Source organism: Entamoeba invadens (assembly GCF_000330505.1).
Source record: "Entamoeba invadens IP1 unplaced genomic scaffold scaff_1105074725885, whole genome shotgun sequence".
In the NCBI taxonomy this organism is placed as follows: domain Eukaryota; phylum Evosea; order Mastigamoebida; family Endamoebidae; genus Entamoeba; species Entamoeba invadens.
The window spans coordinates 129,362-155,957 of NW_004443720.1; the positions used below are offsets into that span (position 1 = coordinate 129,362).

At 36.4% G+C, this 26,596-nt stretch overlaps 13 protein-coding genes across 13 annotated transcripts; 7 read left to right on the forward strand and 6 right to left on the reverse strand.

Moving 5' to 3' along the window:
• Positions 1 to 923: 923 nt before the first annotated feature.
• EIN_047380 (hypothetical protein) lies at positions 924 to 2,792 on the forward strand (the record flags this gene model as incomplete). The annotated part of the gene is made up of 3 exons (XM_004261168.1): positions 924 to 1,331; positions 1,419 to 2,010; positions 2,092 to 2,792. The coding sequence occupies 3 exons, from the start codon at positions 924 to 926 to the stop codon at positions 2,790 to 2,792; spliced, it is 1,701 nt and encodes a 566-aa protein (XP_004261216.1).
• A 221-nt stretch (positions 2,793 to 3,013) lies between these two features.
• On the forward strand, positions 3,014 to 3,397 carry EIN_047390 (hypothetical protein; the record flags this gene model as incomplete). Its single annotated transcript, XM_004261169.1, has 1 exon — positions 3,014 to 3,397. One exon carries the CDS (start codon positions 3,014 to 3,016, stop codon positions 3,395 to 3,397), a length of 384 nt encoding a protein of 127 aa, XP_004261217.1.
• A 136-nt stretch (positions 3,398 to 3,533) lies between these two features.
• EIN_047400 (hypothetical protein) lies at positions 3,534 to 5,223 on the forward strand (the record flags this gene model as incomplete). The annotated part of the gene is made up of 2 exons (XM_004261170.1): positions 3,534 to 5,127; positions 5,171 to 5,223. 2 exons carry the CDS (start codon positions 3,534 to 3,536, stop codon positions 5,221 to 5,223), a joined length of 1,647 nt encoding a protein of 548 aa, XP_004261218.1.
• A 1,571-nt stretch (positions 5,224 to 6,794) lies between these two features.
• On the reverse strand, positions 6,795 to 7,912 carry EIN_047410 (hypothetical protein; the record flags this gene model as incomplete). Its single annotated transcript, XM_004261171.1, has 4 exons — positions 6,795 to 6,954; positions 7,026 to 7,517; positions 7,699 to 7,780; positions 7,849 to 7,912. 4 exons carry the CDS (start codon positions 7,910 to 7,912, stop codon positions 6,795 to 6,797), a joined length of 798 nt encoding a protein of 265 aa, XP_004261219.1.
• A 541-nt stretch (positions 7,913 to 8,453) lies between these two features.
• Positions 8,454 to 10,007, reverse strand: EIN_047420 (molybdenum cofactor sulfurase, putative; the record flags this gene model as incomplete). Its single annotated transcript, XM_004261172.1, has 1 exon — positions 8,454 to 10,007. The coding sequence occupies one exon, from the start codon at positions 10,005 to 10,007 to the stop codon at positions 8,454 to 8,456; it is 1,554 nt and encodes a 517-aa protein (XP_004261220.1).
• A 641-nt stretch (positions 10,008 to 10,648) lies between these two features.
• On the reverse strand, positions 10,649 to 11,814 carry EIN_047430 (hypothetical protein; the record flags this gene model as incomplete). Its single annotated transcript, XM_004261173.1, has 2 exons — positions 10,649 to 11,693; positions 11,735 to 11,814. 2 exons carry the CDS (start codon positions 11,812 to 11,814, stop codon positions 10,649 to 10,651), a joined length of 1,125 nt encoding a protein of 374 aa, XP_004261221.1.
• Positions 11,815 to 11,893: 79 nt separating this feature from the next.
• On the reverse strand, positions 11,894 to 12,544 carry EIN_047440 (protein PHS1, putative; the record flags this gene model as incomplete). Its single annotated transcript, XM_004261174.1, has 1 exon — positions 11,894 to 12,544. The coding sequence occupies one exon, from the start codon at positions 12,542 to 12,544 to the stop codon at positions 11,894 to 11,896; it is 651 nt and encodes a 216-aa protein (XP_004261222.1).
• Positions 12,545 to 12,883: 339 nt separating this feature from the next.
• EIN_047450 (hypothetical protein) lies at positions 12,884 to 15,220 on the forward strand (the record flags this gene model as incomplete). Its single annotated transcript, XM_004261175.1, has 1 exon — positions 12,884 to 15,220. One exon carries the CDS (start codon positions 12,884 to 12,886, stop codon positions 15,218 to 15,220), a length of 2,337 nt encoding a protein of 778 aa, XP_004261223.1.
• Positions 15,221 to 15,337: 117 nt separating this feature from the next.
• On the reverse strand, positions 15,338 to 16,038 carry EIN_047460 (hypothetical protein; the record flags this gene model as incomplete). Its single annotated transcript, XM_004261176.1, has 2 exons — positions 15,338 to 15,602; positions 15,659 to 16,038. The coding sequence occupies 2 exons, from the start codon at positions 16,036 to 16,038 to the stop codon at positions 15,338 to 15,340; spliced, it is 645 nt and encodes a 214-aa protein (XP_004261224.1).
• A 950-nt stretch (positions 16,039 to 16,988) lies between these two features.
• Positions 16,989 to 17,375, forward strand: EIN_047470 (hypothetical protein; the record flags this gene model as incomplete). Its single annotated transcript, XM_004261177.1, has 1 exon — positions 16,989 to 17,375. One exon carries the CDS (start codon positions 16,989 to 16,991, stop codon positions 17,373 to 17,375), a length of 387 nt encoding a protein of 128 aa, XP_004261225.1.
• A 1,175-nt stretch (positions 17,376 to 18,550) lies between these two features.
• On the forward strand, positions 18,551 to 20,290 carry EIN_047480 (hypothetical protein; the record flags this gene model as incomplete). Its single annotated transcript, XM_004261178.1, has 1 exon — positions 18,551 to 20,290. The coding sequence occupies one exon, from the start codon at positions 18,551 to 18,553 to the stop codon at positions 20,288 to 20,290; it is 1,740 nt and encodes a 579-aa protein (XP_004261226.1).
• A 319-nt stretch (positions 20,291 to 20,609) lies between these two features.
• On the forward strand, positions 20,610 to 21,392 carry EIN_047490 (hypothetical protein; the record flags this gene model as incomplete). Its single annotated transcript, XM_004261179.1, has 1 exon — positions 20,610 to 21,392. The coding sequence occupies one exon, from the start codon at positions 20,610 to 20,612 to the stop codon at positions 21,390 to 21,392; it is 783 nt and encodes a 260-aa protein (XP_004261227.1).
• A 225-nt stretch (positions 21,393 to 21,617) lies between these two features.
• On the reverse strand, positions 21,618 to 26,351 carry EIN_047500 (cell division control protein 15 , CDC15, putative; the record flags this gene model as incomplete). The annotated part of the gene is made up of 1 exon (XM_004261180.1): positions 21,618 to 26,351. The coding sequence occupies one exon, from the start codon at positions 26,349 to 26,351 to the stop codon at positions 21,618 to 21,620; it is 4,734 nt and encodes a 1,577-aa protein (XP_004261228.1).
• Positions 26,352 to 26,596: the final 245 nt, after the last annotated feature.

Consider the following 26,596-nt stretch of genomic DNA (forward strand, 5'->3'; position numbering starts at 1 on the left):
TCTTAATAATAACAAGTTAAGTTTTTTTATTATAAAAATAATTTAGTTTATAAAATAGAATTCTAATAAAAAAACCTTCAAAAAATAAAAATTCACTTATTATTTATATTTTAAAGTTTATTATTGTTTTTTTCATTAATTTGTATTGTTTTGATTATAGTATTTTATTAAAAACTTTTTTTATAATTTTATTTTGTTAATATTATCAATAGTTAAATATTGATTAAAATATAACATATTTCACTGTTCACCTTAAATATAAAAATGCCACTTAAAACTTTATTTATGGTGTAAACTTTGTATACTTATTTCTAGTTTCAATTATTTAAAACCGAATTAATAAAAATCGATAAAGTGGTTAAAAAAGCCAAATATTTTTTTCTATTATTAACCCAATACAAATAGTTTAATAACCGAAATAAGATACCAAATATTAATAAAAAAGTTATCGTGTATAATATTATTAAACAAAAACCAAGCAAACCAATATTATTCTCTTCACTTATCCATCTATCTCTTACAAAATCGGTTATTTTAAAAACAACCAACTCTTTTGAACTTAAAAAGTACTTTAAACGAATGATTGCGTCTCGTGTGGTTCGCACAAATAGTTTAGAGAACATTCATTTATCCATTTCAGCGAGTGAACTTCAAATAGAGAGTCCACAAGACGATACAACGCAACACCCAGTCGTACCAGAGACGTTTGTTTCGATTTTTCGATGTTCTTTATTGTGAATAACATTATTTGAATACCAAAATAATTTTTCAGACAAGACCGCAACGTGAACGCGTTGGTAAACTTTTTGGAAAACACGAAACACCCTTCCCAACGTATTTTATCAACAAAATTTGCAGTTTCATTCGCAAAACATAGGTACGAACTTACTCGAGTAAATAAGACGTACGGAAAGAAACAACTGATGACGAATGCCGCTCGTCGAACAGCTCTTTTTGCGTCGAAAACTCGAACGCGACCTAAATTGACGAAAATTGATGCGAGTGAATTGAACACATTAGAAACACTGAAAGAAATGTACAACATCCTCACCGAGAAAATTTTGATGCTGAACATTTACTTCTCGGAAATAGAACCAAAGAAAATCACAAAAATGTACGAGACAGTCGCTAATTATATCACTCAAGAAGAGCTCGTCAGCTTTGTCGAATACCGCCTCGGCAACGCTAAACCAAAGAAGAAGAAAATCGTTTTGAAATCAAATTTCTTCATTGTAAGGTCTGTCTCAAATAACTCAAAACACGTGTTTTACTTGAACCACCCAACACTTTTTATGGAAGGCGATGCCACGTTGACAGTCAACAGTCTCTTCGTTTGTTATGTATTTGATTATAGTATTGAAATAATAAAATTATAGTAAAACACTTTACTATTAATTTGGGACAGAATTGATCAGTAGCACATCAAGTTCAAAGGCAAAGAAGAACGAGACAAGTGGGAGGGTCAACTCTCATCGATGACGATTTGGGTGGAGTCGATACCACGAACAGTAATCAGTCAAACGAATGGGATTGCCAACTTAAAGAAGATGGACATCAAGTCGAAAGTTGCACACCCGTTACTGGTAAAGAAGGTGAAAGGACTTATTGAGCCACAAAAAGAGAGTTTGAAGCCAAAGAGCAAAATAGGCAAGAAAGAGGACAACGGTATAGAAAAGGAAACGTTTGTGCCATTCTTTGGAATGCAACTCGAAAAGTACGGGGAAGTCTACCACACTGATTTGTACCCACGACCAATTAAAGAAGTGTTGGACTATTTAAAGAAACACGCGACAAAGACGGATGGTATTCTGAGACTTTGTGGGAGTCAAGAAAAGATGAAGTGGATGAAGGAAAGACTGCAGTTTGGAGACACGTCGTTTTTAGAGGGCTCTGATGTGTATACACTCGCCAGCTGCTTGAAACAGTATATCAGAGACTTTCCTTCAGCAGTTGTGAATAGAAGTGTGGACGACGAATTTACGAAGTTGTATAAAGGTTTGTTCCTGTTCGGTACAAACTATATTTTATAATAGTTTTATTATAAAATATAGAATTTGTTATTAATAATGAAGTCTCTTGACTAACGACTAGTGAAAGACGAGTTAAAGGAAGAAGAGGTGGTTGAAAGATACTTGAAAATTTTTCAAGAACTTCCACAGATAGTGAAGGGGTTTATAAGAGACTTGGTTGAGTTTATGTATATGGTGTTGTGTAATTCGACGATCAATCGAATGAATAACACTAATATATTTGTCTGTTTGGGACCGGGCTTGAGAGGATCCCCATTTTGTTATAATTTTGCGATGAATCATTTTTTCATTGTTTTTGGAGATAAGGAAAGCCTTGAAACACAACAAAAGGAATTCAAAGAAGAACAAATCGAAACTCAATTAATTGAAAAGGTCGCAGAGACCAAAACGAATTCAACGAAAGAAGAACTAAATGAGAGCAAGAAAGAAGAAACACCGAAGAGATCCCCTATTGTTATTCACCTTTCTGTGGATAGAACGGGAAAAATAGAAAACAACAAAGTCACTAAAAATGAAATAAAAAAAGTAGTGGATATTAAAAACGAAACTAAAGGCGGTACACTAGACGGTGGACAACATACAAAAACTTTTGAAACGAAAGAAAACGCAACAAAAGAAACAGACGATAAAGAAAAAACAAACAAAGAGGAACAAAACATCAATTCTCTCTTATCACTTCTTGGAGCCGATATTCCTAAAGAAGAAAATTTTATTCAAAATGAAGATAAAGAGAAGAGTGTGCAACCTAAGCCAACTCAATGAGGAAAACAACGATAAACAAAAAAACTCAGAAAGACTTCATGGAAGAGAAATAATGAAAGAAAAGCTTGTTCGTATTTGATTGGTTGTGTATGTTTTTTTTGGGCACAATATACTTCATATCGTCAACATTTAATACTTTACTATTGAAAGACAAAAACTAGAAAATATAGTAAAAGTAATTATTAATAAATTACTATTAACTGAATGAAACACATAAAGTAATGGACGAGTCTCGACTTGGTTACATCAAACCTGAGGACGTCTTCGAGTTAGTCACTGAGAACAAAGCGAAGAAGAAATTTTTGATAATAGATGTTCGTGGGAATGATTTAGGAGATAAAGTCATCAAAAGTGCCATAAGCATACCTTCATACAATTTCCGCGACACAGCAGATTCTTTGGCTTCGATGTACTCTTCATATGACTTGGTGATAGTCCATTGTATGATGTCTCACTCTCGAGGTCCATCTTGTGCCTATATGTTAAATTTTGCTTTTCAAAACCCTAAATACAAAGACAGTAAAACGGAAATTAAAGTACTTTCGGGGGGTTTTGAGAAGTTTTATGATATGTATTTCGACAAAGATGTGTTCGATACCGTCTAATTCACTTGTTTCTTCAATAACATTTTAATAACAATTTTAATAACAATTTTAATAAAAATTTTAATAACAATTTGAAGTGATTTGTGTAAAATCATTCGGAGAAGAATGAAGTAAAAGAACTTTGAAAAAAGAGAAGATGGAGCCGTTGAACGGAGACGAATATACACTCATTGAAAAACTCGAAGAAGAAAGTACATCAACAGTAAAATGTCCAGAACAGTCGTTTCAATGGTTTTACAAATTGTGGCGAGTGCAAGGATACTTCAATTTAGTGATCACAAAATTGTACCCAATAATACAGACTGTCGTTATACTTATGCTCTTAGCATTTCTGATATATATTGATTACGGGAAGGTTGTTGGATATCCACTTAAGACCATGACGAAGGAGGACGGAAGCTTACCCAAGTTTTCCGACTTCTTCAAGGCGGATTTACTTAAGAACGTCATATTCTTCTTTGTCTTTATCGTTGCGTTTTGTTCGATAGTCAGGTATTCCTATAAAATCTATAAAATGACGAAGGACCCAAGACTCATAGCAGCGAGAAAGTTCTTTGGCAGGAAAGAAATATTGAGTTATGGCGGAGACTGGGAGCGTGTGAAAAGTGTGTTCCGGTTTGAGGAGGAGAAGGATAACGAGTGTGAGGATGGGACAGTAGCGTCGTCCGTTCTCATGTCATCGGTAACGCTCGAAACTGCAATGATTGACGATTCTATAATTCTCGAAACTGAGAAACACGAGCCCACGGAGATGAAAGAAGTTAAAGACGTGAAGAATAAGAGTGATGCGAACAATCAGTTGGATACTAAAGAAGCTTTTATTGATGATGATGGACTCCATACAACGGGTGGAGATGGTTTTGTCACAAAAACGGAAGATGAGAATTTGTTTGTGAAGTATTGCACATTACGGAGCAATCTGTTGAGTCGATATGTCATTGAAAATGAGACGGGAATGAGAGGGAGGAGCAAATACTTGTATAGAATCATTCAAGATATATACTTCCCACCAAAGGACTTCGACTTTTATAAGTCACTCAGTTCACAAGAGAACCCGAACTACCAGAGGAATTACAATTGCTGGAAGAGTCGAGTGGAGAAAAGGAAGAAATATTACTTGCGATGGCACAGCTCATTATTTGTCATCATCAGCGCGACGTACAATTTACTCATCTTGCTGCTGAGGTACTTTGGAATGCTGTTGACCCCAAGTTCACTGACGGACAACACGTGGACGCCGTACGCCAAAAATGCGCTGAGACGGAACAACTCCCTTCCGCACGAGACGGAAACGTTGTTTGGAGCAGCAAAGGAGGTGATAGAAGGACTTATTGAACTGACCCCTGTCAATCAATTCAAACGAGCGTGTATGAGGAATTTGAGTAGTGTGGTAGTTGTGGTGTTTGTCGTCTTTTTCACGATGAATATGAGGAATGAATTTATTATATGTGGGGTGTCGAGTGCTCTTGTGTGCAACATTTTGTTGACAGCTTCAGTGATGTGCTATGGGTTAAGTAATAAGAAGATCTATACGAAGACATTCCACGAAGCGGAAGAGGAAATTAACCATATGTTTCCACAAATTAGAACAATGATAGGGAGGGAACAACAACAGGGAGATATCACGAAGTACATCAAATCGAAACTCTACGTCGACTTCTACGAATTCTTTTTGAGAGAGTTGTTGGCCCCATTTGTCGTGAATGAGAACATCAAGAATTTCTCTGAAAGTTTGTTTTTTCATTAGAACTGCCAAGAGGAAATGACCACTAGATGAGGTACTGAAAGAAGTGCAAACTAAAGTCATTGCCGAGTCAGTCAAGTAAGGCAACAATACAATCAATTGATTTGTGTGTTTGGTTACACTAAGATTTAAATGAAAGTGTTTGTAAAAGAAGTTCTATTTCATATTCATAACGAATAATTAATGATTGAGTCACACATAAATTGGATTCAAGACTTGGTATACGGTTAAAAATAGACTATTAGATGCGGATGGTATTTATTTGGTGGAGGGAATGAAAATTTGAACCTATTTAATAATGAATTAGCAATCAAGCTCGCAAACTGCTTGTCTATTTAACAAAGTTTGGAGAGGGCTTTTTACACCTTTCGATTTCAAAGGAAGTGTGGCCAGGATCATTGAGATCGTCGTCGTCTTGTTTTACATTGGACTCGTTGATGAGAAAGAATTTGTTACTTGGTGTTGAGTGGTTTAATATTGAAGAAACCTCATCATCGACTAAATCGTCTTGGAAGAAGCGTTGGTCACATTTCAAATTAATGAACGAACGAGTGAGAAAAGAATTTTGTTTTGCCAACAAATTCTTCTCGGAACGGGAGTGACTTTTGTCGGCCGAGAGCTTTGCTGGAAACATGGGACTAATTGAGATCAGTTGTGCTTTTATAGGAAGAACGAAGACCTCTTTTTTAATACTATTCTTCCTTATATTTCGACTCCTTTTTCGAACAAATATAATCAAACATGGTAGTACCCGGCTGATGGATCGGGAAAGGTAGTAAAAGAACTCGTAAATGGACTCTTCTGAAATAGCCCATTTTTCATAATGAAACTGAAAATTTCTGCCTTTTGGTCAATTTTTATTCAAGCAAAAGAATCGGATGGTAGCAAGTAGCTAGATTTGAACAACTATATGTAATGGTCTTTTTTTTGAAGGAGTAAGCTATCATATTTAGAACATGCAATTTTGAAAGATAGTTCAAAATAATTGGGAAAGCCGACGATGGGGTTTTATCTGTGCAATCGGGGCAATGCGGAGCTTTAATTGGCAGTTTTTCAAAATGAATTTATTATTGTCTAGAATTCAAATTTTTAAATAATAATTCGTCAACAAAAACAGAAACATTTTGACCACAATTATTGTTGTATAATAAAACAAATGATTAATAAAGCAGATTACATGATATCGATAACCTCCTTATCACCATTAAGCAACATTAAAAGTTTTATTTTAAAAAAGAACTCGAATCCAAAAATTATCGCCAATTATTTTTTTAATTGTTTTGTTGTTGAAAAACAGGCAAATTCTCTTTCAAAAAATGGGACTATCAGCCAGACTTTATTTAGTACAGTTTTGAGTTCGTCTTTTTCAATAAAGAATTTCTTTTCGTTCTTTGGAACCCTACCAATTAGCGATAATCGGCTTTCTTTGAGTTCGTCTACCAAATCAAAAGTAGAAAAATATCAAATAATGACCATAAGAATGGTATTACAAACCCTTTTTTCCTTCAATTTACTACATATTAAAAACATTTTAAAAAGACCAGACTCCCTGTAAAAAAACTCCGAAATTTCTACATATTTTTCATACAAAACATCTCCACAATACAAAACACATCTGAAATGAACACAGAATGTAAATGAATAACAAAAACCTCACTTTTGTGTGTGAAGTGTAAAGGCAGACTTCGCTCGCTCGGACAACGTCTTCTCAAGCATCTCCTTATGTTTGTTCAGCGAGATCAACACCTGACGCGCGTTTGCAACAGTGACGCTGCATGTTGACGTGATCAACTTTTCCATAGAGAAATCGTATCTATTTGTAACTTGATATACTACACAGAAGAGTACTTATATGGCATCAAACGAAGAGAGAATAAAACATACTTGTTGTTGTACCGACAGACAAACAAAATGATGACCGCCGCGACAGTGACGGGTTTTTTGCCTTCGAGGATCCGTTGGACTTGCTTTGATATAGAAATGGCTTGGCCAATCAAATCTGCACATCCGACGGCTATACAATACTTTGGAATGAGCCCTTCGACCGGATCACTTACTGATATATTTTTCGTCTCAGGAGAGATCTTCTCAAGCAGTTTATACCCATTGATGATTTCTTGCTCAGTACAATTCAAGTTTTTCGATATCTCTTTAATGGTCAAGCCAATGTTGTCGATCTTGCAAATGTGGTAGACAATACCGAGAAGAAGTCGGTCCATCTTCTTCCCTTTCACTTTAGGGAGTTTAGTGTGTTCTAAAGAGTGAAAGATCTCCAGGCCATGTCCCGCTTTTTTAGTCACTATATTTAACTTAGTGAAATATTCCATGAGTTGTTCTTCGCTAGTAATGTTTTTACTCTTTTTCATGTCGTCTTTTCTAGTGATAAATTCCTTTGTTTTTTTTATTAAATAATTTGTTATCTTTTAAAATGTTAAAAATGTGGTGGCCATTTAATTCAGTCGAAAAAATAGATTAAAAACATCACAAAATATATTCTGAATAACATGAATAACTCGTAATGTGTTCACAACAAAATTTTGAGTTATAAGAAACAAACGTATTCACTGGCACATTCTCTAAAACTTCTTCATTTAAGACTATCCCACAATATTTACACGACACAATCCCATTCTCATTCCCTTGTTGTCAATAAACGGTGTCATTTTGATATCAATTTAATAAAATTATTGATTTAAGGACGGCAAACTGATTGGAGTGCACTGTTGGCCCTCTCGCTCTTCACAAAGAGGTATCTTCTTCCGCGTATTCATTCACGTCATTTTTTTCCAGTTTCTTTTAATATGGGCAATTTCTATTTTTGGATTCTTTTTCTTTTTCAAGTTTTCATAAACTCCTTTGCCCATTTTTATTCACTATTTCTCTCCTCATTGCCGTCTCGATTCTTTAAGATTCCTAATTCCACTTGGGCTTAATTTCTGTCATGGTTCTGTGATCTTCATGTTGCCATTTTATATGAAAAACCTGATTCTTTTGTGGCTTCTGATCGAATATATTGGGTTCTCTAGATATCCATAAATTGATCGGCATTTTCTTCAATGTTATAACTCCAAGTTTCTTCATATCATAGGCTTTATCAATCAGTTACTTCGGGAGAAACAACTCATAAAGTCTATTCACAAAAACTTGAATAATGTCTTCTATTTGTGGCACATTTTCCAACCTATTTTCTATAGTAAAATGTATTATATCATTTAGTATCGTACTGATGCTTCAAAAATAGTGAAACTTTGGGTGTTATCACTGGCAACCCGGTCCGTCGCGCACAGAAAAAACAATAAGACAAGCGAATAATTAATGGGCAAAATTCTTCTTGAAAAATTGGACAAGGGAATATCCCTCCTCAAATGTCGACAAAAAGCCAAAGGAGATTCTAACGCCGCCAAGAGGCTTTCCGTCCATGATATCATGGTCGTCGCCACACCCACTTCTCTCTAATGAGAACTTTTTAACTTCGTCCGACGTGACATTTAAATAGCCATAACATGCTCCAGGGTTGCAACTACTCCCCGTGCGAACTTCAAAGCCGGCTTTTGTTAAGATGTCTTCCACTGTATTATATCCAACGTACTTCCCATCCTTATCTTTCACACTTAAGTTGATGATAGGACCTTGAACAGAGTGGTCATGACTCGAGTGCTTCCCATAGATCTCAACAACCTGTTTCCCACTCGAATGTTTGAGTGCAGAAAGTTCGTCGTACACGTAGTCGACGATACTCATCACGTGGGCTTTAATGTGTTTCACACCAAATTTGTCTTGTTCCTCCAGACCGTATTTCAGCGCTAATATAGACAGGAAATTCAAACTCCCATCTTCAAACCGCTGACATCCACTCTCATGTAATAAGCAGAAGTGCGTGTCACAGTCACTCATCACAACTGTTCCACCACCAAAGAAGCTTTTTTGCATTAAGTCCAACACACTGTTCTTCACTATTAAAGCGCCAAGACCTGTGGGATACCCAACTATTTTATAGAACGACATCACTAAGAAGTCTGCAGGGTATTTCCTCAAATCGAGTTCAGAGGTACTCAAGAAGGCGGCGGTGTCCAATAACACTAACCACTTGTTGTTCTTCCCCGTCTTCTCTGCTTTAAATTTTGAGATCCATTCAAGAGGGTACTTGACGCCTGCAAAGTTCTCAAGAGCAGGGTATGCAAACAAACTGTATACTGTTGTTGGGTATTTCGTCAGAGTGGGCTTCCGTAATACGGTTGGGATCCCTTCACACTTCTCGGAGAACAAATCGTCACACCCTTCAAGGTTGAGTTCCTCTTCAGTCACTGATTTAAACTCGGCGCCTTGTTCGAGAGCATACTCTCGTATCCCCAATACTGAATTATGGTTCTGTCTAAGGTACATGAACTTACTGTTATTCGTCCATGGGAAGCTCTCACCTATTAACTTGAGTGCACCCGTCGCGCCACTTGTAAACACAACAGTGTACTCTGCTGATGTCACATTGAATCGTTTTAATATCTTCTGTCTGACTTGATGAATGACGTTATCAGTGTTGGAGGAGAATTCGTTGTGGGAATGTGAGTTGGCGTAGAACTTTGAATTCAATTCATTGAACGTTTTGTCCATCTGCGACTTCGTGTAGACACCATTGGCCGTGTAATCAAAGAAGATTCTGTTATTCAGTCTGTCTTGAAATTCATTTGCGACAATGTCGTCGATGGTGTCATTATAGCCATACTCGTTATGTTGCGAATACTTCTTGAGAAAGGCTTCCTTCGCCTCAGCCATCTGAGTAAAGTCGACGTTGAAATGTTTGAACCGGGAAAGATATTTCGCATTGCCACAGACCCCGTCAACACACTTCGCAGAGAGAGAAAAGTACATTGACAGGAATAAAAAGAAGATGTGATGTGATGAAAATTGAACCATCTGGTTTTTGTGTTTGCAACTACTTTTAAAACTAGTTTTTATTTTTAGTATAATTATACTATATCCGTCTTATAATTATATTATAAGTCGAATAGTTTTTCACTATTCCAAAAATAACACACTATTATTCAATTTAATATGTAAACTACAGGACATATCTCTTAGAAACACAATAAATATATAGTTTAATTTTAATTGATTTTAACTATAATTATACTATATTTGGATAAACCAAAAGCAAAAAAATGTTCATTACGAAATAAAAATATAAGAGAAAAAACAGTTCAACTTGAACGATTTGTATATTTTGACTCAACATTTTAAGAACCTATTGGATGTTTCATACAATGACTGTTTCTTGAGTTTTTAATTATTTTTATTTTTGCTTTTTTTGATTGATAATAAATATTATTAATTTGATAATATATTTATAATATAATTTTAACTTTCTAATTAATTATTAAAATTTGTTATTAAAATGATCTATCATAATACTTACTTTTTACTTTCAATTAGACAACACACGATAACACAAACAAATTGATTATTATAAAACGAGGACAAATCATCTCTTTTAATTTTTTAATAACACAGAATCAATCTTCCATTCTCTCCAACCCACAGACGTGAGACTCTAAAATACAGTACTCCAAGCAAATACCTTTTTCGACTTCATTTGACTTATTAACGACTGCCTTTCTGATGGATACATTTTTGAAAGTGCTTTCATCAAGTCCTTCGAGTTGTTCTTTACATTCATCGGTGAATGTATCATAAGCGTGTTCGAGTGTTTCATTAGTTTTGAACAAGAAGAGTCGAGTTCTTACGCAATATGCCCATTGCATTCCACTTGGAGTATTCAATTCACCTCCCTCACAAACGACACCGAGTCCATTTTGTATCTCAAGGTCTCGAGTTTCTTCGTTCCCCATTAAAAAGTCGAATATCATTTTGTCCTTGTTAGTATCGTCTTTAATATTCGCGACGGCTTGATTCGTAACTATAACGACATGTCCTTTATTAATTAAGTTGTTTAACATCATTCCCGTCCATGTTATAGCAACTCCTCTTTCGGTATATTTGTCTTCGAATGCGTCTTTAAGTATTCCTCCAAAAGAGTCGATCACTACAAGTCCACAAGTCTTCATTGAATCGACAAGAACAAGTCTTTGCTTAAGTTCTTCAAACGACTTCACTTCTGAGACTTGAATCAGTCGATTCACATCTATAGTTTCACTATTAAAGAGGTCACAGTAATACTCAGACATACTCTTAACTCGTTCATAATACCGAAATGGTTGGTCAGTTATATAGTAACATGGCATAGTATACATCACTTCGGAGACCACCATGATTTGGATACACAACTGTGACTTCCCAGCACCCGCCTCGCCTGCTATTTCAATAATCCCCTCTGGTTTTAATGTAGGAAAATATTGATCAAACAGAGATATTCCATACTTTAATTTCGTCGGTTCGACTCGTAACAAGTTTGAAATGCTTTGCCTCTGCAGTGTTTCTTGGGAGACATACAAACTATATTGTTTAATTAAATCAACTATTTCTTCTTGATTCATTGTGCCATATTTCTCAGAGTAAATCCCACACAATTCATCAATGGAAGTCAGAAACAGTAAGTCTCTATCTTTTAATACAAAAAAAGACTTTTATAAGTATCAAACGGATCTTCCACTCCAGCAGCAAGAACATCGATGACGTCTTGCTGTTGTTTAGTCAAATTTCCTTTAAATTGAGCGATCATCTTTCTTCTATTAATTGTCTTATAAGAAATATCAAGTTTCTCACAGAAAAAACACTAAAAAAGAATTTCAAATAGGGTCTTACTCCTTCTTGCTGACCTCAATTGGCTTGTTCATGTTTTTCTGGCCAAGCTCTTTCTTTCGCTGGGAGAGCATGTATGTGTAAAGCATATACAAGCCCGGGATGTAGTACAAAATGAGGGCCCAGATGATGTACGACATTGGGAAGAGTCCGAAGAACATCACGGTTTTGAAGAACGGCAACGACAAGAACAATGTAATGACTTCCCCAGACACACCCATTGGGTACAACACAATGAAGAAAGAGTATCTGCACCATAGCAATGGGTATGGCACTGGCAAGTCAAACAATTTGAATGAGTAGAACGAGTATCTGATGACTTCAGTGACCGACCACGCACATCCAAGTAACAAAAATCCAAGTCCTCTAGACTCTGGAATATACTCCAAGACAGCAACCAAAATAACTCGTGAAAAGACTTGTGTGATAGTCGTGAAGAGTGGCGAACGGACAAGTCCAAAGAGTGTGTGGAAGATCTCTAAGACTGCGCCGTACTGGAAGATTTGAAGCGCGATGTGGACTTGTGGGTACATTTCCTGCGGAGAAAATTTGGTCGAAAGAGCAGTGAGAATATACGTCAAAAGGATGTACGACCATCCGATGACCATCGAGAGGTTGTAACCGACAAGGTACATCTTAGTTGGGTTCATCGTTTGTTAAATGTAGTTTTTCCAGTTTGTTTTATATACAAAAGGTGAATAGTAACTATTAGTTTAATTTTATTATATTTTTAACTAGATTTACTTGTGTTTTTTTTTGAAAAAAAATAATGAAAAAATATGAGGAATTGTGATTCAGAAAATGAAAAGCTCTACAAAACGAGAAATAGTGATAAATAGGGTTTTGTTCATAAAAAGGGCAATAGATCTCCACAAAATCGGGAAATGAGCCAATGGATTGTAAATAACGGAACGAAAAAAAAGATAAGGGGAAAATAAAAAACGAAGTGGGAAAGGAAAACCCTGAAGAAGACCTGGATATGACACTGTATGACGGCGCTGGACCGGCAACAAGTCGTGAACAACTTCCTTTTGCAAAGCCAGAAGGCACACAACGCGGAGGAAAACAAACAAATGGTAGCAATCAAAGCACAAATTATGACGTTTCCGAATTATTACCAAAACCTCATTCAAGCCCTAGACATTCCTCAACTCCAAATATCAGCGCTGATTTTTTTGCGGCAGTTCGTTACTGAGACTTCAAACATCCAAGTTGACTTGGTTAATGCTGCTTTGCGCTTATCACTGCAAGCTAACGTGAATTCTCATATGGCCCAGGGCTTGGTAACTGAGTGTTTCAAAAAGGGGAATTTTCAGGTGAAAAATTATATTGTACGCACAATCCATCAAACACTCACAACAAGTCCAAACGTGCAAGTTTTGGAGACAGCGGCATCCGTTATCGAAGAGGATGTCCCGTCGGAGGATGGAAAGAATAATCTATGTGGCGTGTTTTTTCCTGTCATTCTCGCACTTTTCCACAACAACAACTTAAGTGTGCCAGTTGTTCAGGCGATTTTGAAGTTTTTGAAATCGGCACTTTCAATCAACCCAGACTATTTTAGCGACTGTGGCGGGGATTTGGTCGTTTTGTTGGTGCGGTACGCGTGGTCGACTGATGACGTTATTCGTGAGCTCTACGCATCAATACTTGCATCATTTTTATCAACCGAGCCAGACCATTTGACGTGTCAACTGTCGACCATTTTCCAGTCTTGTTTAGTTCTTCTGTCCGTGCAAACAGATAACGTGTGCTCTGCAGCGGCGTCACTGCTTTCGTCTTTGTCGCACGCATTCAAAGAACAACTTCAACCATTGCTTCCGCCGTTTATCGAATCGTTGCTAAAAAGAATCGACGAAATAATCACGTCAACAGATTCTCCTTTTGTTGGAGAAGATCCGTTGCTGAGAAACTTGACGTCAACGATGGACGATTTGGCTGGTGAGTTCCATGATGATTTTGTTGTGAGCGTAGTCACGGCTGCACAACACATCACCTGGCCATCGGCGGTTTTTGTCATCAGCTCGTTGGCAAAAAGTTGGAGAGAGAAGGACAAATTCCGGGAAGTGTTTGGGTGGATGGTCGAAAAGATTTTTATCGAGCTCCACAACGGGACGCGGAGTGTCACGTCACTGTGGGGGTTGCAGGAGATGTACATCTTCTTGCCTTCCATTTTGGCTCCCAAGGACTACCAAGACTTGTTGCTGAGTTTGTTGTCTGGAAATGTCCAGCCAAACGCGATTTTGTTGTTAGAAACGATGATTGACGACAAGACAAATACCGCGGTTCAATGTAACTCCGAAAAAATAATGAATTGGGTTATTCAAAGCCTCCTTGATGTAAAGAGCAACGAAACAGCACTTTTGTTGGTCGAAACAATTTCAGCGCTTTCGGATAGAGTACCAGAGATGTTTCTCAGCAACAAAAACTTATTTGTTGTTGTTATTCATGCGATGATTGGTGTGATTAAAAATAACGAAGGGCTTGGCGAGCGGGTTGTCCAGAACATGAGTTACATAATTCCGAAATTTGGGGGTGACGCGTTGATTGGGTACGAGTTGGAGTTGGTTAAAATAGTAATCGAGATGATTCACTCTGATGATACACGCGACCAAGCTGCCGCTTTAATTTTGTTGAACGCTTTAATTGAAACAACAAAACAGCCAGTCGGGTTGATAAGGTCCATGAGTAACGTGGTAAGTGTCATTTTATGTGGTATTCAATCGGTTGACGAGACCGTCGTGAACCAGGCCTTTACGTTGCTTGGTGTGATATCACAAAACGACCCAATAACATTATCTTCTTCGTTGGACCCATTGGTCGAGACTTTATTAGCCAAATTGAACGAAGGTGATTTGTCATTGCGGTTGTGGGCAGTTGGGATGCTCATTAAAGCGGCACCAGACCGCCTTGAAAAGGTGCTGCCAGTGTTTGTAGACACTTTTGTAAAATTAGTCCCAAATGCCACAAACATGCGAGACAACATCTCTTTTTTCAAACGAAATTTGTGTGTATGCTTTGGACGAGTCGCCTTAGTCAATCCGAATCTTGTTGCCCCCCACATCACTGTAATTTGCGATACGTTGATTGACGCGTTGTTGGATTTGGGAGATAAAGAAGCGCGAATGGTGTGTGTGAAAGGACTTGGACAGATCATATGGAACAACCCAATTTGTTGCAAACATGCGCTGAGCCAAGTGGTGAATGTGTTTAAAGCTGAACGCGAACTTTCGCCCGAGGATTATCAGTTTTGTAACACCGTATTACTTGCGTTAAAGAACACATTCAGCGGTGAGGCGTATGCTCGTGTGTGGAGTGGAGTGTAAAAAAAACAGTTTGAAGTGAATTGTTGTGTCGGTCACTCCTTTAATTGTTTTATAGTTAGTTTTCTTTTGCTTGGAATAACAAAGTATTTCAGTAGTTTAATTATAGTCGAACAGCGCCTAGATGTTAAGTCTTCTTTTGAAGATAATAATATAGACGAAGTAAGCGGTGAGCGCTTGAAGAGACAAAGCGACTAGGTACACGAAGGTTGAAGTGCTTTGTACTTGCTTTGTTTCTTTCATTTTGATTTCGAATTGTGAAACACTTTGAGCGGCCTTTTGTGAGTACATTGATATTTCATTTGCCATTGCGGTAATTGAATCGGTCTGAGCTTTTTGGTCTGCTATCTTAGCTACAATCGACTTCACGATTTCTTTGTCAAGTCTATACAATTAATGGTTACTCTTTAATTAAAAAAGGTATAATGTGGGTAAACAAACTGACTGTTGGATTGCTGAGATATATGATTAAGCATATGAGCTACATAAGCTATACCTTTCTGATTTTCAGAATCAATCACATTGTACTGATGACTTAGTCTTAACACCTCTCCAATGCCTTGATACAATCTAACATAAGCATTCGATATTTCATGAGGAGATTTATCAAATAACTCTTCTCGACTAAACGACATGGCAACGTCAGTCAATTCCCGTTTCGAATCTGCAAGGCGCTCTTTGGCTAAACTCTTCTTTGGTTTGTCTTTTTTCGTCTCTCCTTTTTTCGCAGAGGCAGCCTCGGCCTTTTTCTGAGCGCGGTTGTTTGGATTTACTGAAAAGGAAAATGAAATTAAAAAGAACAAAAACGTTGTTGTCAACATTCGAAAATTTTTGAGTTCAATTTTTTTAGATTTTTTTAATTTGATTTTTTTTTCTTTTTAAAAAATTGATGCAAATCTTTTTTTTTTTTTTTATAGTTGTATTTTTATTAACACTTAAATAACACCCTTATTTTTGTTTTGACCTGTTTTACTAGGGATATTAATCCAATTTTTGATAATTTTCCTTTTTTGGCTTGTGTATTGTTTGTTCACATAACACAATCTCTAAAAAAACGGAAATTTATTTAATAAACTCGATATTTCCCCGATTTTTAGACCACTTGAATTTTGTTCAATGTTATTTAAAGTGTTAATATTGTATTTTTTATTAATTTGGTGTGTTTAATTAAAAAGAATAAGAATAATTATAATTAAAATTACTTTATTATTAATTGAATAGTATTTTTGAGTTTAATTTGAAGTTTTAAGCATTTTTTATCATGTCACCAAACAATCCCAATTTTTAAGTATAATTTGTACTATTCTTTTAGTAAATATAAAAAAAAATAATAATAAATAGTTTAATAATAAATTGGTTTTCTTACTATTTATAAATTACTAGAAATATATGGTAAATAACCTATTGATTCAGACTTTTCTGGGCTTAAATGTTTAACATCTATAAAGAACAATTCTCCAAAAAATAAATCAAATTGACTTTCTTTTCTTCAAACTCGAATTTGACTTCATCTACCAAAATGCCAAACCTTCTTTCACAATCCACTTTTTTGTTTTTTTTATAAACTATTCTTTGGAAATCATATGTAATAGTATTTCCAATTAATAAAATCTAGTAATAGAACCACGACACAAAAAAAATGGACTTTTGGTTTAACGATTTCTTGAATTTGGCCCGCCTCAAAATAGCTTTTGACGTATTACACCCATGAGTGATATTTCGTAGTATAAATACCCAATTGTTGATATTGTTGGGGAACTCAATTATTGCAATGGAGAACACCTTGTTCCCATCAACAACCAAGACACCTTCGCCAAGTCCTTTTCCTCAAACACCAAAAGTCCCCGAAAGTGTTTCAACATCGCCACACACCTATCATTTCCATACAGGAAGTTCTATCATCAACGAAAACCCTGGCTGGGACTCTACCCCTTACACTGATAACGGTATTACTATATATTTAGTCATTCTCGATAGTAAAGGACATTTCATTGCTCACTTTAGACCAGCAGACTTCATTATGATGAAGCCGATGAAACACAGTGGAGAATTCTCTTGGATGAAGAGCTACGTCTACAACACTAAGATCAAACAACCACTTTTCCCCGTCGCATGTGACGGGCTCGGCAGAATTATCGATGGGGTCTCCAAATTGTGATGTGTTTATTTATTTTTTACAAACATTTTTGGATTTAGAAACCATAGCACAGTCTGTCTTTAAACATTATCTGGTACTTTTTGGACCATAAGAATTGGAATATTTCGGGAATCCGTACCAAAAATCCATCCCAATTGTTTCGGGTTTTTTCACGTTTTACCTAATGCCCGATGTTTAGACAAAATTAAAGCTATTTTTTTATCCACCATATAAAGTTAAAAGACTGACTCTACTGAAATCGTTCGATTTTATACTTTCTTTTTCTAAGTCGTTTTTATCACAAATGATTAATTATTATAGTTGATTGTATAGTTGTTTTATGATTCTTCATAATTTCGCATTTTATCTTCATCTGATGATTTTGCAAATGTATAAAAAACTTGACAAATAACAAAATGAGTAAATATGTGGTATGTTTTCAAAACAAATAGAATGTTTTCTATCTATAAAGTCGGGAAAATGGGTACAAAAATAAAAACTATATATATATAACCGTTTTGCTGTTAGAGAATAAAATAAAATTACTGAGTTGATTGGTTAAAAAAGATTGTTTTTTATTTTTATTTTTATTTTTATTTTTATTTTTATTTTTATTTTTGTTTTTGTTTTTTTATTTTATTTTAATTTTAACTTTTTACAATATTAATTTTTTAATTATTATTTACTAATAAAACATTACAACTAAATAATATAATAAAAAAACTATATACATTATTATAAAAAGGATAATTTAGTTATATACAATTTAATTAATTATCATATACTATAATTGTATTTAATATATAAAATACTTAAGTTAGATGTATTTTTTTATTAATAAATGAAATTTAACTATTAATTATTTTTCAAAATATCTTTGTACAAAAAAATATCATGTTTTTAAACATCTTTTCTTTGAATTACAATCTTGATATCGGTACTAATCAAAAAATAAAACTATAATAATATAGTATAATCAAATATAATGAATAACAAACTGATACTCTTCCTATAAAAAAACCGATAAAAAAATATATTGAACTATCCAATTGAAATAAAACAAAACTATTATTATAGTAACTACAAATGAATTTTTACAAACACCCATTTAATTAAAAAAATGTTTTGAGGAAGATCGAAAAAAGAAAAAGCAGATGAATAAAAAGATGAACTTGAAAACGAACTGTTAAACAGACATGAGTAACACGTATGGGTATTCTCAACATGAGTCTGACAAGTACAAGACTCTACCGAAGACGTCGTTTACAGAAAAATATATAGAAGCGATTGGATTGAAGGATACTGCAGGACAAACTGCGTTTTTAGATGTCTTAATAACTTCACACTCTCCGGAAGTGACACAGAAGTTCTTAAATAAAATAGTTGGGATACGGAGCTCTATCATCACTTCAACTACGTTCAAATATGATACCCCATACGGGTCGTCTGTCTTTCAAGTCCGATTTACGCCACTTGTTGGCTTTGAGAACTCGGCGCCACTCAAAGAACTTCACTTTGCTGGGAAAAAGGCGTTCATTGTAGTTGTCTCGCAGAATGAAATTGAGAGTGCGGCGACACTTGACGAAGTCCAAGAAATGTGTTTTAAGACGTTTGGACAGGAGAATGCGGAGTCTAAAAATGTCATTGCGATAGTTGGCGATGCGGCATATGGGCCATGTCAGTCGGTACGGATTCATACTAAAGAGAGAGGAATGCACTTTACAGATTCATTAGAGGGATTGTCGGACTTTTTGAAAGAAGTGTATGAGCAGAAGGATGTCACGAAAAGTGCTACAGGCAATGACAACGTCGAGTTATTGATTCTGGGAGATTCGTTAGTAGGGAAGTCGACATTAATGTCGCGGATCTTAGCTGAAGAGAACAATGAATACATCCAAACGCGACACTTTGCGACGCGCTCGAAGGTGTTTGAGTTGTTTAATCCTAAGAAGAGTTTCACGTTGAAGATCATAGACTCGCCGGGGAATATTAAAGAGATAGCTGGGTTCAATAAAGAAAGAGGAAATACAGCGATCATCACAACGTCAGTGGAAGAGACCATGACAATGCTGAGAGCTAAGAACTTGTTAGATGTGAATATATTGTATCTGGTCTTTGACTTGTCGAGTAAAGAGAGTTACAACTATGCTCTTGAGACATTCACGAAATTTAAAAGCATCAATACTAAAGCAAAAGTAGTTGTCTTTGGGAACAAACAAGACGTTGCGAGTGAATTCCGCGTGTCGTTTGAGACGAAGGAATTGAAGGAAAAGGCGGATATGTACTATGCGACGTCATTCACGATGATCTCCAACACCGAACTCCTGAAAATTGTCTCGAAGAGTATCAAATTTGCGAGACCAGCAGATTGTCTCCCAAAGGTTGCTGATTTGGTTGGGCAGATCCGGCACAGTGGGACAGTCCAATTTGGCGATAAAAAGACGCACAAAGCCTTTTTAAAAACGGACTTCGGGAAGTTGTATTACGCGGATTCCGAGAAAGACATGGAGAAGAAAGGAAAGGTCTTGGATCTTGAGAATTGCATACTCACCGAAGAACCCATTGAACTGAAAAAAGGGAAGGAAGTGAAAGAAGCGCTCCTTGATATCGAGGTCGATGGCGTGAAGTACATCTTAAAGGCAAAAACAGTCGAAGAACGCACAGAATGGAAGAACGCTCTCATCAATTCAAAAATCATGTGTGGCATATTGGAAGGCGTGAAACGAGAAATCTTCGAGGAAATCGTCGTCGTGGCTTCATCAATGATTAACACTAATCTTCAAAATGTGGCAGAAACAATCACTGGCGTTAAAGATAAAACATATGACTTCAGTAAAGAACCACCTACACGCGACATCAATTATGTCCCTCACACGGAGGAACCCCTCAAGGGAAAAGACTCCAAAAAGGATAAAAAAGACAAGAAGAAAAAATGAGGTTTTCTGTGTGGTTTTTTTTAATTTAATTTTAGTATAAAATATAGTATTTGTTATTTACTAGTAAATGAATTTATAGTAAATTAATCGAGTATTAATTACTATAACAATATAGTATTATTTACTATAATTAACTTCGATTGTAATTTATTCATCTCCGAAATTGTTGTTTTTATTAGTAATGATTTTATAATTATGATATTATAATCAAACTAGTGATAAGTATATTATAGTAATAATTAGTAAAACTACATTAGAGAACTAGAACAACACAAAAAGAAAAAAGAAACTGTAAAGAACTTGGAAAGAGCAGATTTGGATGGAAGAGACGATCTTTGAAGTGTTAAAGAAGCACTCGAAGATGTTACAGCAAAATGCACTTAAAATAATCGACCCAACAAAATGCGATCCACATGATGCACTTTTACTTGAAACAATTTCACTGTTAACTTCGGTGGTTGATTACCTCAAAATGAAACAACAAGATTCCATCGACTTAACACACAAAATAGAGAAGCTTGAAACGATAGAAGAAGTCGAGAAACACGAACACATGAAGCAACCCGTTGAAGAGAGTTTGTCGATGGGAAGTATCGGGACGTATTATAACACATTACAAGAGTGGACGGGGATGTCTGAGGCGCGTGTTGTATTTGAAGGTAACAATTTGACGCCAAAACTCTTTTGGTCGTTGACCAAAAAGTTAAAGAATATGATGATAGTCGTCGAGACTGTCGACGGATATATGTTTGGGAGCTATCATACAGTATTGCCGCCAACACAAGACGTCTGGGTCAACGACGACAAACAACACTTTGTATTCACTTTAAACAACCCCACTAACTATCCGCCAACTCGATTTGCCCCATTACCCACTAACGGCGATTTACTCTTCGTTTACGGAGACAACGATACAGAGAATGTCGTCTGGGTCAATTACTGTTTCTGGATATGTATGGACAACGTCGTCTTCTTGTGGCATCACTTCTCTGAAAAATACGAAGACACGTCGAAGCTCGGAGGGGATCTCTTTGTCGGAGTGAAGGACTGGGACTTTCCCAACGAAATCAAGAAGGTAGTTGTCTTGGAGTGGCTCCAATAATGTTTTCATAATTATACGGGTTGTTATACTGATATGGTTATTTTACTATAACACATAGTTTTTATTTATAGGTAGAACCTCCCAAAGATGGCATCTAAGGTTGAGTCAAGGACATCCTTTTTCACACTAAAAAATGCGTTTTAAAGCAATTTCGTTATACAGAAAACACGGAGAGGAGGAGTGAAAGTATAACATAACAGAGAAAGATAACACTTCAAACACATCTTATTTTTTTACGAAGGTCAAGAACCCTCTTTTCTTGATTTGAGGGTGGTCTGGTGATTTCTGATCTCTTGGGGAGTCGAGTGGGACTGTTGAATTCTTCATGTTTGACCCACTTGTTCTCTTGGGTGTTTTTGGCTCTTTGTAGTCCTCTGATTTCTCACTCTTTTCGGACTTTTTGGAATCTTCACTCTTCTCGCTTTTCTCACTCTTTTCTTCGGAGTTCGTCTCGTCTTTGTCCTTTCTCGTGCCGAAAGAAGCGATCCAAGACTCTCCACGTTTATGTGCGTTGTGGTCGTCTTTGATTCGTTTACTGATTGAAGGCATTTTCTTAGTATTTGAATCGTTACTTGCCTTATTAAGAATGTCCATACACTCTTCGGCCATTCGAGAAATAACTATTTTACCATCTTTAAGACCATCATCTCTTATAGACTCCAAATTAGTGATGATCTTATTGTGGAACGGACATGACGCCAAATCGGGATGCGCAATCAGTAAGAGTTTCAAGCACTCTTCTCCTTTCTTTTTGGCTTCAATGAGGTCTGTTGGAATCGACTGGACGGCGTATGAGAAGGCATTTAAAAAGACGGAATCTGCAAGTTTGGCCGCTATTAACTTCTGGTCCGAAATCATTCTGTAGAAGTCGCCCAGTTCATTCAAACTCACATTGTCTTCGTACTTCGCTGCTTTCAATATTTTCGCCATCCGAAGAACAGAAATGTCCACAGAGAGTTCCGCCAACCCGCGTTTTGTATTTGCCAAATATAACGCTTGAATTGCGCTGAAGAAGTGCGCGCGGAGGCCGATGACTGCGATGTGGTCGATGAAGAAAGTGATCCCATTGTTAATAATGAAGTCGGAAGACTTATTAGATTTAGTTAAAGCACTCGCTATTTTCAGCATAATATCGACAGTCACTTCACTCATCACTGAAGACTCATTCTTTGCCGTTTCACAATAGCTTTTAAGCAAATTGAATACATTGGGGAAGGTCAAGAATTCACTGAAAAACTTCTTCTCAAGTGGCAGTGCGTTGAGTATAATACAGTTAAGACATTGGATGACATTGTTAATAACCCCTTTCTTCATCATCTTCTTCAATATCGGTTTTGAGGTTTTGGTCTTGTCGCGTTCTTTCATTTCCGGGTCAAGACGATTACACCTGTCAAGCACGCGTAACAAGAAAGTGATGATCTTCGCTCCAAGAAGATGTTCTCTGATCTCTTCGTCACTTTCACTTAACATATTCTTACACAGTCGACTAATATTAAACAAGACTTCTTCTTGGACATAATTGGCATCTACCGTCTTTTCATCAATTTTTATTAATAACAAATCATTCAAAATGATACGATGGGAGATCTCAGGCTTGATCCACGTGTTATCATTCTTCACTACACTGTCCACTATTTGATTCAATAATGTGATCGCTTTCAAGGCCGCATTAAACTCCTTCAATGCGACTGTTTTACACACAAATTGAATCAACGTGTCGATGATCTTGTATTTCAAAAACAATAACACTATTATATTTCTCGAACAAATTTCTATTCGATTGGTGATATCCTCCGTCTGCGCTTTCACAAATTTGATCAAAACATCCAATATAGTTTCGATATTGAACGAAAACGTGTCGTATTTCATCGCAAGAATTTGACTCAATATCGTGAGCCCCCCACAATTAATAAACATTTGCGCAAGTTGATATTTATTCGTATTATCCGCTAATATCACACTCACAAATTTGGTCAACTCGCTCAACACTTTATCACTCATCTTAGCTTGGGAGAGTCCAAAGTTAATGATCGTCATCCCACCACTTAACATGATATTCATTCGTCCTCTTCCACTTTTGGATATGACTGTATTAATGATTTTAAGAGCATTATATCTCAAATCAACAACATTACTAAATTCCTCTCGTTCTAAGACAGCAAACACCGGCATAATCCCTACCATATGTAATATAGAATCCATCTCTGTAAACTCTTTCTCGTAACACACCTTCGTCAACTCCATTATAATCTTCTCTACTCGTGCCGAATAGTCCTTTGGCATCAAATCGATGACTCGTGACATGTCTTTAATCAAACTTAAGAACTTTTGTTTCTTCTCACTCACACTCACTTCAGCATCTAAAGCTGCTATCTTCATCATTCCATCCCCAGAGTCGTCTTCATTCATCTTCTCAAAGATGTCATCAGCACTGTCCGTCTTCTTCACACTTTCATTCGATTTTATAGGACTTTGCCCACCCTTTGGTTCTGGAAATTCGATATCGCCCCAATCATCATCTATTTCAACAGCAGTAGTCTTCTTTGTAAGTGGCGTAACACTCTGTTTAGTAGCACTTTTGTCCTTCAAAGTTCCGCTCAAACTCGTTGGCGTGTTCGGTCCAAAATCGTCGCCCCAGTCCAAATCCTCTGCCGTAGTCGCTACAACTGTTTTTGTTGTGAGTTGCTTCTTTGGTGTATTTGCTGGTTCTTTGGCGTTCAACTCCAATTCATATTCATCGCCCCAGTCGTCGATGTCCCCAGTCTTTACTGAGTCAATTGCAACGCTTCCCTTTGGCTTCGGTAGTGTTGGGGGTTTCGATAATGTTAAAGGCCTTGAGACCTTTGGAGTCGTATCAATCAACTTGACTCCATTTGCAGAGAACCATTCATTACTTAACAATTCTTTTGATGACGCTCTGATGTTAATATCCGTCTTAAAACAGTCCAATAACAAGACTTTAAGAAGTGGAGATGCGTTCAGTGGAAATGGTGGGTGATCATCTGTACATATTCTATACAGTGCAGCCGTCGGGTTAAGATCCCAATACGGAGGGTTTCCAGTAATTAATTCCAGAATCGTACAACCAAGTGCCCAAATGTCTGCTTTGACTGTCGTTCCTTGCATTTGAATCACTTCAGGACTCATCCAATTTGGTGTTCCAATTGGGTCTTCGCTGTTCCCATTTTCCAAATCGCTTGTTTGGATCGACACTCCAAAATCAGCAATTTTGACTCTTCCATCTTTAGCAACTAATATATTAGCAGCTTTAATATCACGATGAACTATACCTTGGGAATGAATATATTCTAACCCTATTAACACTTGATAGATATATTTCGCTGTCAAGACTTCATTCAATTGTTTGAATTGTTTCACAATGTTTAATAAGGACCCAGACTCCATATACTCCATTACTATATATAAACATCCAAAGCTTTGTGTTGACGCTATATACCTCACTATATAATCATTCTTCAAAAACCTCAATAATTTGATCTCTTCTTCAACTTCTTTTAACACACTTTTCTTGTTCACTTTCATCTGTTTGATCGCTACAAACTCCCCAGAGTCCGCATTCATCCCTTTTAAAACTTCTCCAAAAGCCCCTCTTCCAATCGAATTCGCAATGTTGTAGACTAACTCTTTCTTATCTACTTCGACTCGCAGAATTTTGGTCACCATCGGATCTTCATTTTGTAACTTATCTTCACTGATATGTTCTTTAATGTTAAATGGGTTAATAGGTGGAGCGGATGGTGATGGCATATGTAATGACCCCGTCGAGTTCTTTCTCTCAATTGGTGTGTCGCTTTGCAATTTTTGATTTGGCGAGCTTTGAACCATTTTTTCGTCGCCTTTGAGGTTCCGTGGAGACTTCTCGACTTTTATAACTTCGTCATTTGTGTTGGCGGTATCCGACATTTCTGTCGACGTCGTCAAACTGTCGCTTTCGTCAATTTTCGTACTTCTCATTTTTTTCTTCGCGTTTTTCGATTTGGGTTTCTTCGCGTTGAGGGCTTTACGCTTTTTTGGAGCCGATTTCTCGTAATCGTCATCAGTTGTTCCACTAATTGCCGTGTTAAAATCAAGATCATTTAAGATGTCGGGTTGACCTAAAGTAGCGTCTTGTGGTATTTCGGTTGTGTTTAGTTCTAAATTTTCGATTGGCTTTTCTTGTTGTTGTGGTGCGACAGTCTCATTTTTTTCGTCTTTTTCTTCCTTTTCGACTTTCTCGACTTTTTGCGGTTTCTTTTTTGACTTTTTTGATTTTTTGGTCACTTTTTTCGCGTTGAGTGTTTTCCGTGGTTTTTCTTTGATTTCGTTGTCGTAGTCATCGTCCGGTGTATAATGTGCTGAGTTGAAAATTTGGTCGTTCAAAATATCTTTTTCGGGGTGTTGGATATCGACTTGTTCTTTCTTTGAAGTGTCCGTGCTATCTGTTGTTTGCTGTTGAGTAGTGGATGCCGTCATTTTCACGTCGATTTTTTGTGATGGAACTTTTTTGGTGGTTATTGGAGTGGATTGTGCCAATTGATTCAATTGACTCTTTTGTTTGGGGGAACCAACTTTGTCATCTTTTTGTGGTGTTGCACTGATGATTTCGATTTGCCGTGGGGTGATTTCCTTTTTGTGTGATGTTTCTTTGACTTCGAGTGGAATTTCGGTGTTTTTTGGAAGAGCCAACCGCTTTTGTGTCTGAAGAAAAGGTTGAGGTGAAGTATTTGAAGTATTATGTGGACTTTGTTTTACGTTTTTGAAAGTGGTAGTTTGTGGATTTACTTTTGGATTCGAGACAGGTGTTGTGTTAGATGTTGAAGGATTTGGAGGAGTTGTTTTAAGAGGTTTTGAAAATCCCTTTCTTTCATTAGCTTCTTTCTCCCGTGCTTTAATCATAGCGGCAACACGACTAGATCCATGTGGGGGACCTTTATGTTCGTTAGTGGAAGTATTACTCATTCAATCAGTTTTTTAGTTGTTTTTAAGAATTCCAATTCGCTTTTTTATCAAACAATAAATTAGTTGTGTGTTATATCAGTCAAGTTTTCCCTATTTTTCGAATAAAAAGTCGTTTATTTGTATTGGTAAATATTTAGTTCCTTTATCCCGATTTACCCGACAATTTGATGGATTTCAACAAAATGGGTGTGTTTACTTGAGAAAAGTGTTTTAAAAAACTCCAATGCTATAATAATACATTGGAG